At 41.6% G+C, this 16,855-nt stretch overlaps 1 protein-coding gene across 49 annotated transcripts in view; it reads left to right on the top strand.

Annotated features, from left to right (window-relative positions):
* The window catches only part of RIMS1 (regulating synaptic membrane exocytosis 1), a 354,394-nt gene that overhangs the window by 199,461 nt on the left and 138,078 nt on the right, over positions 1–16,855 (top strand). For 46 of the 49 annotated variants that reach the window (XR_013226078.1, XM_077307073.1, XM_077306856.1 and 43 more), the window contains 4 exons: positions 6,683–6,750; positions 7,593–7,703; positions 9,100–9,199; positions 11,869–11,992. Coding sequence is in view for 48 of the 49 variants with exons in the window: in XM_077307073.1 (XP_077163188.1) it covers positions 6,683–6,750; positions 7,593–7,703; positions 9,100–9,199; positions 11,869–11,992 (403 nt within the window). In the remaining variant the exon portion in view is untranslated. Of the gene's footprint in view, positions 1–6,669; positions 6,751–7,592; positions 7,704–9,099; positions 9,200–11,868; positions 11,993–16,855 lie in introns of those variants that run through there. The other 3 variants (XM_077307217.1, XM_077307223.1, XM_077307167.1) reach the window with 1 other exon arrangement.

Genomic DNA, 16,855 nt, shown 5'->3' with positions numbered 1-16,855 from the left:
AAGTGGGTGGGTCATCTGGAGCTTGGAAGGCTTTTCAAAAATGTGTATTCCTCAGACTCCATTTATGGCTGACATCAGATGGGCCCGCTTCCCCACTGAAAGGCTAAAATGTCTGCAAGTGATCGATTTTGCTATCCCCACTTGGTCTTGCAGCCATTACACCCTTACAGCAGGTCAGGGGTACCTGTCTGAAATGGCTGGCAGCCATTTTATTCATTCATTCATTCATTCATTCATTCATTCATTCATTCATTTATTTATTTATTTATTTATTTATTTATTTATTTATTTATTTATTTATTTATTTATTTATTTATTTAATCACCCTCCCCAAAGGCTCAGGGTGGTTTACATAGAACAGAAAACTATACAAGAAACCATACATATGAATAACTATAACATTAAGTAATAATAACAACATAACAGTATAACAATAAAGATAAAGGTATCCCCTGTACAAGCACTGGGTCATGTCTGACCCTTGGGGTGATCCCCTCCAGTGTTTTCATGGCAGTCTCAATACAGGGTAGCTTTGCCAGTGCCTTCCCCAGTCATTACCATTTTACCCTCCAGCAGTAAGCTGAGTACTCATTTTACCGACCTCGGAAGGATTTACCGACCTCGGAAGGCTGAGTCAACCTTGAGCCGGCTGCTGGGATCGAACTCCCAACCTCATGGATAGACTGCTTCAGGCAGCATTTCTGCCACTTACCACTCTGCGCCACAAGAGGCGCCACGGTAATGACATGGCAAACCATCCCGTATTGAGTCTGGATGGCGTCACCCCAAGGGTCAGACATGACTCGGTACTTGCACAGGGGATACCTTTACCTTTAATATAACAATAAACAATAGTAATTCAAACAGGTCTAGGAGTCTTGATGGATATCTGGGGGTCAGGGGGAGCAGGGGCCCTGCAGATGTTGTTGAGTTTGCCTGGCCTTAGCCAAACACCTGGTGGAAGAGCTCCCTCTTGCAGGACCTGCGGAACTGTTCAAGTTTTGTCAGGGCCCTGATCTCCTCTGGGAGCTCATTTCACTAGGTGAGGGCCAGGACAGAGAAGGTTCATCTGGGATCACATAAGTTTAGGCAGAGTGTGAGGCAGACATTGACTCTCTCAATCACCGCATATATTGGAAGCCTAAACTTATTTTATTGCTTTAACATAAATTTACTGCTACGATGGAAACAGTCTGCTTTTGCCTTGCAAGCCCTGTTCCACATTGCCTGGCTGGCTGCCAACTCCAGGAGGGTGGCAAAGGAGACTCTGTCTTGGTAACACACACTGCTGCCACCTGATTGTATTACAGGGCTAAAAGCTGGGAGAACCAGGACTCCTAGCCGCCCCTTTCACTTCTGGGGCCTTACGTCTGTGTCTCCCACAGTCCCAGCATGTGAGCACCGTGGGGACAATTCAATGCAAGGTACACGCCCCCCCCCCAGAAGAAGGTGCTTGTCGACTCTCTCCCCTGATCCTGGGTCTTCCTTTTGCACCTGGCTAGCATGTTCAAGATGGGGGAATTTGATGTTATCAGACAGCCATTAGCAATTTCAAATTTGTAAAAGATTTATTAAAATTGTAACTGCTATAGCATGCATATCTTTTAAAAATATAATGGAAAATAGAAATTGTAAATTATCTTGCTTTTTAAAATTTATACTCATTCACGGGATAGCATATTAAATTTATACACGACATTCTGAATTAGAATAATTTTGTTAAAAAGCATTGCCTGGCATTTTTTGAATGGTTAACATTCCTGCCTCAAACCTACTCTGGCTGCTAGTTTGTATGTGGACAGAGTTCTAAATTTCTGGACCAGGCACTGGAGATAATGGTTAAGAGCAGCAGTCTCTAATCTGGAGAACCGGGTTTCATCCCCCACTCCTCCATAGGCAACCTGCTTGACCCTGTCACGATTTTCAGAACTCTCTCAGCCCCACCTACCTCACAGGGTGCCTGTTGTGGGAAGAGGAAGGGAAGGTGATTGTAAGCTGCTTTGAGACTCCTTTCGGTAGTAAATGTAGGGTATAAATAACCAGCTTTAAAGTGATAGTTTAGACCTTTAAACCCCTACATGATCTGGGCATAATCTACCTTGCTTTATACCACATCATTGATTCATTGAACTCACTATTGTGTGCCCCTATGAATGACTCCCCAGAGTAGTTATTTATTTATTTAGAATATTTATATACTATGTCTCCAGTGAACCTGACGCTGTTTCCCGACACTTGACTCCTCAGGTTCTTTATCTGGACACTCAAAGACCATGGATCTTTGATAGCAGAATTATATTCTGCCAGTCCATTGAGCCTTAGGGTTGCCATCTAATGATTGGCAACTGGCAGGAGTATGGTAGGGAAGAACACACATTTTTGCAGAGGTTTTGCAAAATCCAAAATCAATTTGCAAGACTCAATGAGAGGTAACTCCAAAACAACTTGCCCCACCTATCAACTAACGCTGATTTTGTTTGCATTCCATCTTGATTACTGGAATTATAGCATAATTTCTTTAAGCTTCTTGCTATTTTCTTTCTCCCCTCACTCCCGTTCTTTTTTCTCGCCTTCATTTCTCTGGCCTGAGTCCATTCTATTCCCTTTGCTTTTAAATTCAGAATTCCTAATTATCTTCACCTCTCTATCTCTTTATTCCTGTGCAAATTTAGCCATCTCACTCACTTGATTTTCCAGATTCCTAATAATTTTACCCCTAATGTTTCCTCAGCCTGTTTGCCTAATTTTTGGAGGCATTCTGTACCTCACAAACGTAGGGTAACTGCTCAGTCTCTAACTGTAAAAGCAAAAATTTACAAGAATTGGATTGTTGCATAAGATCTATGTGAAAATATCTTATGAAGCAGGATGAGGGGACAGGAGCATCACATCACTGGCTTTTTATTTTATGCATTTTATTGTATTGCATTTATATACTGCCCTTCCCCTAAGGTTCAGGGTGGTCAACATGGAATGAAAAAAAGAACAATACATCAAACTCAGTGATTTTCTAATGAAAGGCAACAACAACAATAATAAAAAAATAACATTTTAGCAGACCATTGCTGGTCTGTTCAGGTGTATAGGTTCAAGGGAGGGAGGTTCAGGGGCCCAGTAGATGTTGTTTAGCTTTGATCGACTTTAACCAAATGCCTGGCAGAGGACTCTTTTGTGCTGAGCTAGATGGTAGCATTACCCAAGCAAGAAAAGAAGCAGGATTCATACCATATTATAAAGGCATTCTGGTGTTGCTACTCATATACTGCTATTTTTTGTAAAGGCAGAAATCAGAAATCCTGAGATTTGCTGATGCTGGAAAACAACTAATTAAGGTTTTCATAAACAGGCATATACAGACCTAGTAGAGCATGGGTAGTCAACCTGTGGTCCTCCAGATGTTCATGGACTACAATGCCCATGAGCCCCTGCCAGCAAATGCTTGCGGGGGCTCATGGGAATTGTAGTCCACGGACATCTGGAGGACCACAGGTTGACTACCCCTGTAGTAGAGAACCCTGCTTTAAAAATGGGTAGGCTGTCCCCCAGCAGTTTTGGTGGGGTGCAGTAAAGATCGGAGGAGGCTTACCAGAGGGCACAATTGCCCCCCAGGCAGCCCCCCAGACTCATGGCAACATCAGGGTGTGCTTTTTATGGTAAAAAAGTACTATGTGTAGGGTCAAGGGAAGAAATTTAAGAAATGATAAACTATGGAAAGCATGTGCAATATAATAATAATAATAATAATAATAATAATAATAATAATAATAATAATAATAATAATGTGATTTATAATATTGAAAGCACTTCACATACATGTGGGGAGGATAGTGAGCATGATCCTAATCATTTAAAAATTATTTTTAAAAGAGAAATAAAAATATAGTAGACATATAGGAAGGTACAGAAAGGAAAAGGGGGTTTATACATTTCGTTATTATGATGCCTTCCTTCCCTTCTCTCTTCCCTTCGCCTTCTTTCTTTCTCTCCTTTCTCTGTTTCGTTCTCTTTCATCTTCCTGGAGGTTTCCATGCCCCCACCTGGAAGTTGGCAACGCAGCTGGCTGCCTATGGAGGTGGAGTCAGGGATCAAACCCAGCTTTTGAGATTAGAAGTTGCTACTCTTTAACCACTTCACCACACTGGATCTCGAGCTTGAGTGGGGGGGGGGCAAAACCCAGGAAGGTCACAGTGCAGGTATATGTGCTAGCACCCATTGTATTCCTGGGTGCAATGGGCTTTGCCTCTAGTTTTTACAATAATCCTTATTTCAGCTATTATAACCAACCTGTTTTGCCTTTATATTATTATTTTTATCCTTACTATATATCCTGTACACGGTGGTCCCCAACCACCGGGCCACGGCTCCCTCTCCCCGCCCTCCCCCCCGCAGTAAGAAACTTCCCAGGCCGCAAGCTTGCGGCCCAGCAAGCTTCTTACTGTGGGAGGGGGGGGAGAGGGAAGCAGGGCCGCGCACATGCAATGCGCATGCGCGGGCGGGCCGTGCATGCGCGGTACTTTCGCTCATGCATGAAAGTGTTGCACATGTGCGTTTTCAGCTGCGCATGGCGCATGCGCACATGCACGGCCAGGCAATCGCCCTCCCTGCTGCCACCGGTCCCCACCCTGAAAAAGGTTGGGGACCACTGCCGTATCACACACCTCATCAGATAATCTGATAATATAATATACATTAAAATAAAATCCATTAAATAGCTTATATTTGAGAGCCAGCTTGGTGTAGTAGTTAGGAGTGCAAATTTATAATCTGGTGAGCCGGGTTTGAATCTGCGCTCCCTCACATGCAACCAGCTGGGTGACCTTGGGCTCACCACAACACTGAGAAAACTGCTCTGACCGAGCAGGAATATCAGGGCTCTCTCAGCCTCACCTACCTCACAGGGTGTCTGTTGTGGGGAGAGGAATGGGAAGGGGATTGTAAACTGATTTGAGACTCCTTTGGGTAGAGTAAAGCGGCATATAAGAACCAACTCTTCTTCTATTTATAAAAAGAAAGCAAATTGAAGATCAGAGATATTATTATTCAAATTCAGTTTCATTTATACTTTTATATTTCAATTTTGCTTTCATTCTTCAACAGATACTATGTTTACTTATATAATATTTTAAATTGACTTCTGAATCTTATATGCTGGAGTAAATTTAAATTCTGAATTTTCTTTGGCTTTCATAATAAACTTTCATTTTCTTCTCAGACATCAAAAGTAATTATTTTTTTCAAATATGAAGTTAGTTTCACCATTACTGCACACATAGCCGATTTATTGTCCCATTCTTCTATTCTTGAACAAATGTCAGACTTCCATTTCTCCGCATATATAATTCTAGCCGCTGTCATCGTATATTTAAATAGCTTTTCTAAAACTTTTAAAAATGTATTTGGTAGTTTATCCTGATCCCTTTTTGATGGGATCAGGATGACCTTGGGCTCACCACAACACTGACATACAACAATGACATACAACAATAAACCCCTGTACTTTTTACTAGGTTTCCTACATTCCTTATTTCTTCAGTGCCTCACTTCCTCTGTGAGTCACTTGAGTATAGTCATTCACTTTTTTGTCCCATCATGTATTTCATCTATCTTTTCTGTACATACTTTTCACCTCCTTGTCTTCTGTTATACGTTTTCTGACCATTCCAGCTTTCACTCTATTAATCAAGGCAACATTACTTTTTAATTACTATTAACAATTCATTAATATTATTAGCCACATGTGCATTTTTTGCTGTTTCACAACAAGGTTCCTTTGACCATGAAAAGTAACTGCTGTGGACCTTGATGTCTTTGGGCTAGACCTTAGACTACTCACAGTTCTTTTATAGCAGCTCTTATAGAGCAGTTCTCTTAGAGCTCTCTCAGCCCCACCTACCTCACAAGGTGTCTGTTGTGGGGAGAGGAAGGAAGAGGTGTTTGTAATCTGCTTTGGGACCCCTTGGGGTAGTGAAAACCAGCTCTTCTTCTATCATGTTCCCAGAATGGTAAGAAGAACAGGGTAGCCCTAAAGGATCAGTTTCCTTGAAAGAAGTATGAAGTGGATGATTATAGTATGTTTTTGTACTAAGTTATTTACAATTGCTTACATTAGCAGCTGTTCCAGAGAACACTTAAGCAAGCATGTGTACTCAGATTCATACCAGCTAGGAGCTGGAAGTTCACACAGTGAAATGAGGTACATTATGGACATACAAATAGTGTACATTTAATAGATCCTTACTTAAACAGTCACCTTCAGCAAAAGAGATTTCAGCAAGAAATGGTTTGCTTCCAGAAAAGCTAGCTAGAGAAAACAGTATTGGATTAGAAATTCGGAATTGGATTGGAGTTTTCACCCGATGTGAAATTATTTTGGACTATAATATCAGGATCTTGAAACTCTAAAAATCAGTTTGTCCCCAGAAATCTTATTAGCGGGTCAAGCAGCCCATCCCACTGCTAAAAATAAAGCCAGCTAATGTGGATTCCCCGTCCCCCAATGCAAGAGCTCCACTTGGGAAAGGAACTGTATATTTTATTATTTCTAAACTAAGAAACTTAGTCTTTAATGCATTTGCTTCAGAAAACTACTTAAATTTAGATATATGCCTACAGATAAGACACATTCATACAACTTTATTAGTATGAGAGATTACACGTTTCTTTCCATTCATGTATCTTCCAGGTGACTTGGATTATTACTGGCTGGATCCTGCCACGTGGCACAGTAGGGAGACATCCCCTATTAGTTCGGTAAGAAATAAGGAAAATAGGACTGGGTGCATAGAATACAATATTAAGTTGTTTAGCATTTTTTTGTTGTGGTAACTGGCTAGACCCTGTTCTAATTGGTTTTCTTGATATGCTAAAATTAGATTATTCTTTTCACTGTAATCAAAATAAATAATTTTACCACATTGATAGTATTTTGTTCCTAGCTTTAAGTGATCGCCTCTCAAAGTGGTAATAACAGAAAAAATTAAGTTTAGTGATAAGGAATCAGGCATTTATTGGGGTAGGCATTACACAGTAAATATTTAACGACAAAAAGTTGATGGAATTAGAAATGATAGTCATATGTTTACATATGTTAAAAACCTTTAAAAAAACTTCACACTACCCAGGTTAGAATCTGTTAGGCTGAATGAGACCTACAAGCCGTGAAAACATTATGCTGGAAATTAAGTAGTTCCTAGTTTTGTATTTCTTGACAAGCACCAAAAAGTAGAGCCAACAAATCCCTGCACAGGCCCATATGTCTTCTGTATAGCAGGTCACAAATACTGTAGCCTGTATTTTCATATTTTCTAATCTAAGCTCAACATAATATGTTGAGGGTATTTTTAATGCTTCAGGCAGCAAACATTTATAATTAAGTAACTATTCAAAGAAGCTATGAATCTGCTAATAAATAACTAGATAGATGCACATTAGTTTTACAGTGTAAGAAGAAGAAAACATTGAATTAAGTAATGGATTCGAAAAGGTAGGTCGAACTTATCTCTGCCACAATGCAGGTGTTTCACAAACTAGATATATACGAAACCGGAAGAGATCTCCACTTTTGTGCATCTCATGATTTTTTTAAAAAATAGCACCCTGTAACGTGGCAGCCATCTAAAGAAGGAGATCGCCTAATTGGACGTGTTATTCTCAACAAGAGAACAACCATGCCAAAGGACTCGGGTGCATTACTGGGACTAAAAGTAAGTATAATGGATATTTTGCCCTCAATTCATTCTGCCCTTCCTGTAGTAATCTAACATTTTAATACATTTAGGCCCATTATGCACGGCCGCTGAAACGGCGATTTCGGGTCACATGGAAAACGCGGAGGGGGAAGCATACCGGTTATACACGGGGCGGGGCGCGACGGCGGCAAAACCCAGAGTAACCGATTATGCACGCGCCGATCCGGGCGCCGCTTCTGGTTGCGCCCCGCTCACCCGGAAGCTGCGCTTTCTTCCGCGTTTCACTGACGCGGCTTTTTCGGCGGCATGCACGAAGCTGCAGCCGGTTCCAGCCGGCTCCGTGCGTTATCCGTGATTTTAGTCGCCGCCATTCCACCCCGAATGTGCGCTAAAACCCCCGTGCATAATGGGTCTTAGTGAGAACCATTATGCCTCTTTCACATAGTTGCTGTTTTGTTGTACAGACTAGAAGTAGCAAAAGACAGGAAGTTAAACCAGTATGCAGTTTCCTGTTTCCCAAAGAGTAAAATTAACTCATAGTCCATGTTATTATCTTTATATTCTACCCCTTCAGCAGCATACCAAAATCTGTGGAGTAGGGAGGAATGCAGAGTGTTTTATAAATTGAAGATGAGCCCATCTCCCCATGTATGCTTGACTATGAATCTGGTCATGCATTCATGAACTGACATGTTGGGCCTATTATGTATCACACAGTATGGTCCTTAAAGTCAGCTTTGTATACTCATTTTGTTGAAGTGTCCTAGTTCACCTTGCCATCTTGCTCTCAAGTGGCCAATAGCCAAGGATCCCCTCCTCTTTTCCCTCCACGTTCTGCAAATATTATCTGAGCCTAGGTAGAGTCTGCAGTACTATAATATTCATCAGTGGCATTGTTTTCTTTATGCTGGATGAGGCAGTAATAAGAATACAGTTTGCCATTGTAGGTATCAAAAATAACAACTGTACAGATGTATTTGCCAGTAGGAATCAGCTGTAAGCATTTTTAAGCACTGTTTTTTTCTTAGATGGGCTGTTACTGATTTCCAGTAGCCCCTATGTCCTCTGAAAATTGGCCCCAAATGCCCAGAGGACACCTGCAACTTCTCAGTATGCAACTAGAAGTACCTTCTCTCTGCATAATGCCATCTTTGGGTTCAAACAAAATATTTATGAAATGACTGGCAACGTGCACATGCTGGCTGAAATAAATATTCCCTAGATTAGTCTTCTTATAAGCAATATAAAATTGAAACTTGGTTGACAATCTTTACTTTGGCTTAGGCACGGTGTGTGTTTCATATTATGATTCGGTGTATTAAGTGCTTGTGATTAACTAATTGTTCCCAATTATATTTCTTAAAATATAGTTTTTTTGTGTGTTCTGAGAATTGATACATTTATTGTTCAGGTTGTAGGAGGAAAAATGACTGATTTAGGACGACTTGGTGCCTTCATTACCAAAGTAAAGAAAGGTAGCTTGGCTGATGTGGTGGGACATCTCAGAGCAGGTAACTTACATGGCTTGAAATTATCTTTTCTCCTAGTATTGGGATACCCTGTGTTATTATTATTATTATCCTGTGCGTTATATTAACATTTTGTATGTGTACAACATTCTTTTGCAGAAATCTTTTAGTCTAACGTGATGGTTCCACTGCATAGATTGTCTGTGAAAATAATGCAAAATTACATTAGCTTAAATATTAGCACTAATATGCAATAAAGTAATCTATGTGGCTTTTTATATATGAGAGAACAAATGAAAAGAATATATCAAAAAGGGGGAAAATGATATAAATACTGTTTTGTAATGAATAGCATAATTGAAAAAAATTAACACCAGACCATTCAGTGATCTAAGTGAGTAGGGATCTCTATACATTTCAGAAGAAGGGGCAACTTAGCATGGATATACATGGGACCCTCCACAACAGATGTAGAAATTTGCCTATAGGCCCTTGTTTTGATTTGGGTGTTTTGGACAGCCGACTGCAAGGAAGCCACACAAACCAGCAAGCCATTCACAGGGACCAAGCAACATACAGGTCAATCTCCCTCAGACCACCTAAGCCTACCGTGCAAATAGGAAGTGGCATGTAGCAGGAGCCCTGCACATTTCAGCCTCTATTGGGGCTCCCCTAGTTACCTGTAAAGCAAGGCAGCCTCCTCCCCAGCCAAGGAAGTGCCACAGCTCAGCATGCACCCAGCCTCTTATGGAGTCCCCCAACCCTGGCAGAGGCCAGCGCCCAAGATTCGCCTCAAAGGATTCACCCCCCACGAGCATAACTGCCAGCTGCAACAGATAAAGATGCAACCAAATAAAAAATTGAACACAAGTGAGATGTAGCAAATTAAATAACAAGATAGAATATAGGGTGGGCAGGTGGAAAGCTAACTGGAGCCAAGGAGTAGGAGAAGGGTGCCACCCCCTGGGAAACACTTTCTTATATGGGTGTCCTGGGCCAGCCTTCTCCCACCACAGCCTTGTCTCCCCAAGTCTTGTGGACAGAAGAAAAATGGAGACCTGCAGTCAGTGACCTGTGAGTAATGGTAGCTGCTGCATTTGGGAACACTTTCTTTTATGCAGAAGGAAATTTTGGAACTAGGGTTACCAACTCTAGCCTGGGAAATTGCTGGAAATCCAGAAACATGGAGGGAGCATTCAGGGAAGGATTTCACCTAGAATTTAGGTTATACCATAGAGTCTTCCCTCTGAAGCTGCCATTTTCTCCAAGGGAAATCATTTCTAATTCCAGGACTTTTTACAGGAAAATAGTGAAGTGGACCAGTAAAAAGCTTCAAATGAGTATCTGAAGTAGCACAATAAAATCAGAGTCCAGTAGCACCTTTAAGACCAAGGCAGATTTATTCAAGGCATGAGCTTTTGAGTGCAAATCTGAGGAAGAGTGCTTGAACTTGAATTTTTATAATACAATCTGATTTTATTACAATGGAAAGCTGTGGGCTTAACTTCCCAGAATATCCTATAGCAAAAGGTTTATGTCCAGTAACACCTTTAAGATAAGCTGCCCATCCGTCCCGATTCTGGCTTTTAAATGAATTGTCCCGCATCCCATCATGGTATTAAAAAGTCCTGCCGAGAAGAGCGCTCCCTGAGAGCGAAGGGAACATGGTGAACAGGGAAGGGAACATGGTGAAGGAAACCAACACGAGGGTGGCTTTCTCGGACTCTCGTGTGGCTCCACCCCCCTGTAGGGCACCTGCCCGCTGGTTTAACTGCCTCCTTTCCTGGGTGAGTCCCACGGCGGGGAGGGGAGCTGGCTTGTGCTGCCACGCAAGGAGACGCAGGGCCTGTCCACACTTCCAGCAGGCCACTGCTGCGCCTCCCTCACCCCCTTCCTGGGATAGCCCAAGAGGGGCCAGCGGGGGCCCTCAGGCGCTCTTCATTGCTCCTGCGGGGGGGGGGGTGTTCGGCGCTCAGCCTGGCGGCCCTCCTTCGCAAGGAGCGCTTTGGACTTGTCCTGGATCGTCCTCACAAAGAACTGCAGCTGCCAAGGTACAGGGGAGAGGGGAACGGCGGGAAGCCCGAGCTGGCAGGCGGGCGGGCAGCCCACGGCCTGAGGTCCGTGGCGCGTGGGGGCCACGGACACCCCCCTGATCAATGGTGTCCCGCTTTGCCAATTTTAAAATCTGGTCACTTTACTTTAAGACTAACAAAGTTTTATTCAAGATATATTCGCTTCCGTGTGCATGCACACTGCTTCAGAGACATTGAAATGGAAGTTGCCAGTCCATACATATAGGTAGAGTATGAGCAGCAAATTAACATACAACATAGCAGATGCAGGGACTTCTCCTCTCTTTGTATATGTGTGGACTGGCAACTTCCATTTCAGTATATCTGACAAAATGTGCATGTACACAAAAGTATATATACTTTGAATAAAACTGGATTTGAACTTTTTTCTGCTGCTTCAGACCCATGCAGCTACCCACCTAAGAATATTCTTTAATGTTCATGGTTTCAACAGAATTGTAGTGAAAATAAGCCGTGCTAAATCTTGGTTTAAAACTCAGGTATTGCTATCTCTGTGGGTTCACATACCAAGCCAAGGAAAGAAAATAATATTTTCTATTTGTGTTTGGTTTTGTATATCCACGTGCGTATATGAAACAGCAAAAAGTAAACAAACTCTGTCATCTTTCTGAATTCAAGGTGATGAAGTTCTAGAATGGAATGGAAAATCCCTTCCAGGAGCTACAAATGAAGAAGTTTACAACATTATTTTAGAATCCAAATCAGAACCTCAAGTTGAAATTATTGTTTCCCGGCCCATAGGGTAAGTAATAAATGTGCAGCATTGATGTGCACTTTTGAAAGTGTGCGATGCTAAATATAGATTAAAAAAAACAGTTTCATGTAGATCTAAATAATCTGAAAGAATCAGAGAACAAATTTCCTGTTTAATTGTGTTTCATAATCCATTGCTGCCATAAACACACATTCGTACTTTTAAAAACTGAAGTAGAACAAGTTTTAAGCAGTGCCACTCAGTATTCCTCTGCAGAATTTGGATTGGAATTGGATTGGAAAATCATGCTGAAATCATGAATGAAAGTTGTGCAGCCACGTATGAGAATTGCAGCTAAAATAGACAATGGCCTATTATGCACGGCCGCTGAAACGGTGGCATGGAGAGTGAGGAGGAGGAAGAAGCGAAGCAAACCAATTATGCACGGGATGGAATGCAATGGCGGCAAAACCCAGAGTATCCGATTATGCACGCAGATACTCTGGAGCCGCTTCTGGTTGCGCCCTGGTCCCAGGAAGCTCCACTTTCTTCCGCAACTCGCTGACGCGGCTTTTTCGGCGGCATACGTTGACTCTGCGCCCAGTTGCCGCCTGCGGCGTGCATAATTGGTGATTTTAGCTGCCACCATTCCACCCTGAATGTGGACTGTCCACTCCATGCATAATGAACCAATATAAGGAAATAAAGACAGTCCTGATTCTTTATGATATACTTTTAAAATTTATATTTTGCTTAAAACAAACAAACAAATGAAACACATAAACAGGAAGCATAGTCAGTGAGGGAATGTGATATGAAACAGGTAAATCTTCACCCACTGTCAGAAGAGGGAGGCAAATGACACCCCCTTGGAAGGGAATTCCTTGAGGTAAACATCTTAGAAAATGCTTTATAGGGATGCTATCCATTTAGGGGCAGATAGCAACAGCAACCAAGAAGGACCCCTGAAAATGACTAAAGAGGGAAGATTGGTTATATGGGAGCTGGTATTACTTAAAGGATGTTTGTTCCAAGCTGTGTGGGGATTTAAGTTCAGTACCAACCTCCTGAATGGGTCTCAGAAACTGACTGGGAGCCAGTGTAGTAGAATGAGGCTGAGGTTATATGCTCCCTATAGCCCACTCCAGAATTCTGGCTGCAATATTCTGTTGTAAATTACCACCACATCCTTTGGTTGGTTATGACTTTTTTAAAAAATTGAATAAATTAAAAAATAGAGCACATTGCAGAAGTCTAATCCAGATAGTACCAAGGCATCCACCATAGTGGCAAGATATTTTTTGTCCAGGAAACTTGAGGGTAGGTGTAGCAGTTTTTCTCTTGAGGAAAGGGGGGGGAGGAATCATGGACAATGCCCTGTATGACAGAGTCTCTAGTGAAGTGGGAAGCTGGGCAAGACTGAGGAGAAAAGCCAGCTGAATTGACCCCACTGTCAAGGTACAGGACCCATATTTTATTATTTATTAGAGCACATATATCCTGCCTTTTTCCATGGCTCAATTCAGCTTAGAATAATAGTTAAAATCATTTTCAGATTAAATCCAAAAATAAAATAACAAACCCCAGATCTCTTCCCCCACGGACTAAAAAATACCTGTCAAATCAGAGCTCCCCAAAAGCCCTGGCAAACAGGTGGGCTTTGCAGTACCTCCTGAAGATTTCTGGGGAGGATCTCCCTTACCTCTTTACAGAAACATGAATGAATAGATTTATGAATACGTTCCCCAGAGAGTGGTACAGACAGCCAATGCCAACTGGCTGATGGTCCCTGGCCACAAGGAAATATGCTTGACCTCAACCACAGCCTTTTCAGCCCTGGTTCCCACCTAGTAGAATGCTCTTCCAGGAGAGATCAGAGCCCTGTTGGAACTCACTATGTTTCACAGGGCCTGCATGACGGAGCTCTTCTGCCAGGCTTATGGTTGAAGCCAGCAGAAAGTACATCAAAACAGCTAATTGGGCCTCCTTCCCCACCTATATTGCCTCCTTACATTAATGCATTACCAGCAGACCAGAATTTAATAACAATCAGTGCTGATATTTTGGGATTTAAATTTTGTTAACTTTTAATTTTTAGCATAACATTTTAACTGTTTTTTTTCATGCAACCAATGTTAGCTCCTGTTGTATGCCACCCCGAGATGGCCAGTCCAAGAAACATAAATAAACATACATAAATGAACAAACAAAAATAAATAAAGGCCTGAGCTCTTATCAATGGCAGGTGGGCCACATGAAGTGTGTGTGTGTGCGCGCGTGTGTGTGTGGAGTAACTAACAGATTGCTGAAAATAACTTTAGAACTTGGAATCGAAGTAGAAACCCATTAAGCTGTTTTAAAATGAGCCATATATGTTCCTAGTGGCTAGCTCCTGACAATAGTCAGACTGTCACATTCATTTTCTTGGATGCTTTAGGATGCTTAGGGCTGATCCTGCGTTGAGCAGGGGGTTGGACTAGATGGCCTGTATGGCCCCTTCCAACTCTATGATTCTATGATTCTAAGAGCATTTGCAGTTTCTTCAAGGGGAGCCCCATGTAGAGCATGTTGTAGTAATCCAACCACAAGGTTATAGAAGCATGGTTCATGGTGCAACCCTGCATACACTGGACCACATCAGGCAATACGATGCCTACCAAAGGCTTAGCAAGTTCTCTCGCCATTATTGAATCCTCTGTAGTAAGTTCTTATTTCAGATAGGATTGAACTAAACAATTCAGGTCTGCTTACATGTGTAAGTACATGTGTTTATACTTCCAGTGGAGACCAATCAGGAAGGAAGGATGACATGGAAACATTGGAGTGGGGATAGTGGCCCAGCCACCTTTGCCTATCCTTTAAAAGATCAGCATTGACCAGAGGGAATGTTCCTGGGCTCATCCCTCAATGTTCCTTGGACAGCAACCCAAAGATGGAGTAGAGCCTCAGATGGTAGCATAGGCCCCTCCGTTAAAAGTGGACAAGATGCACAGCTGCCTAGCATCTTCCTACACCTTTGCTCACTCCCACCCAGGTGCAAGGCAGACTGTATGATGACAGCTGAATTTCTGGACTGAGAGAGAATATGCTGTATTAATTTCAGGGTAGTATGTCTTTTTCTTACTGTAAGACTTTTTCACCGATTTCATTCAGCAAATTCCTTCAGATGTGTATATAAACCCTTCTAGTGAGTTGTACAATTTGTGTCATTCTAAACATTTGCCAGCATCCATAGCTAGATGCATAGTCCTCACCTTTCTCCTGTCCAACCCACCTCCTCCTGTTTGTAATTGTAGTAATATTGTGGAATCTCTTACCACAATATTATTATTATTATGTTGTTTATATTGAAACTGATGTTGGTATATAATAATAATTTTAAGTACTGTGGTATTGTGACTTTATTTCACTCATATCCCATACAAGTGGTGACTTTTATCATAAATGTTCTCTAATGGACTCAGAGGTTAATTAAAATAAAAGCAAAAATGGTACGGTTCAGATGTAACTCCAAATCAGAGCTGACAGTATATGAATGAGTCTGATGCTCAAGTGCTATTGTTTGGCATTCTAGTTTGCTAGGGTAGCACAAATAGAAATCCATGCAGTAATATCAAACTATCGTTTGTGCAAAATTGGGAGCAGGGATTTTGTGTGTGTGTGTGTGTGTCATTGGCACTAAGTACCAGCATCAGGGAAGAATTGGTGGAATCGCATGTCGATACTGACACTTTTTTTCAAAAGATGCTGACTAGACTTAATTGGCTTTAACTACATAGGGAGAGGAGGAAGAGGGAGTGCATAAGTGTAAGATTTGTTTATGTAGTGCAGGGGTAGTCAAACTGCGGCCCTCCAGATGTCCATGGACTACAATTCCCATGAGCTCCTGCCAGCATTTGCTGGCAGGGGCTCATGGGAATTGTAGTCCTTGGACATCTGGAGGGCCGCAGTTTGACTACCCCTGATTGTAGTGGCTTATCATGGTTTAGCTTTCCATCTGAACTCTGCCAATATGTTCCACAAGGCTGTGTAAATAATTTATCTCTGGGATTCTTCAAGGATTTGCATGAAGGTTTCACCCTTCTAGAATGTTATTAGTAAGAATTAAGTATTAACAACTTGTGTGTCCTTGAAAACTAGATTGTGTGTTTGTTGTAATGTGGCTCAAGGTGAGTAAATGTAAAAAGGTATATACTGGTACAAAAACATAAATATTACATGAAGCTAGTGGTGACTGACTAGGAAAATTTTGTAAATGTATTTGTTATTATTTGTTCATTTACCAAATTTGTACTTGATAGTGTGTTGCTGCAGAAATGGAAGGTTCCGTGTAGTGATAACTAGGGAAAGAGTAGGAGGAAAACATCCACCTAGTATTGATCTATGTTGTATGGCAATATTTGGAATACTGTATACAGGTCTGGTTACCATATTTCAAAAAGCCCTTTGAAATGCTATAAAAAGTACAAGCAGAATAATCAAGGAGTTGGAGTACTTTCCCTATAAGAGAAGGCTAAAAAGCCAGGGCAGGGGTTAATTTAGAGAAACAAGACTAGGGAAGTACAAGAGATGTGTACGTTGGGAAAAGTTGATGCAGTGATTTTTTTCTGCTTCTCACATAATATGCACATTCAGCAAAGTTGATAATTCTTTACTAAATGAAGTAAGTTCAAGACAGGCAAAAGGAAATATTTCTTCATTTAGTAAAGAATTAACTTTTTGAATTTGCTACCACCAGAAGCAAATTAATTGAGTTTAAAAGGAGATCTGAGAGACTGATGGAGAACAGCTCCATCAGTTGCTCTTAAACCATCATGAATAAATATCCTGCCATGTCCAAAGGCCATAAACATGCAGATTTTCAAGGGCATTTGGTTGGCAACCAAAATGCTATACCAGATGGACCACTGG

Source organism: Paroedura picta, chromosome 1 (genome assembly GCF_049243985.1).
Source record: "Paroedura picta isolate Pp20150507F chromosome 1, Ppicta_v3.0, whole genome shotgun sequence".
NCBI lineage: Eukaryota > Metazoa > Chordata > Lepidosauria > Squamata > Gekkonidae > Paroedura > Paroedura picta.
Note: the sequence above shows the minus strand (reverse complement) of the source record. Positions and strands in the feature narration are given on the sequence as shown.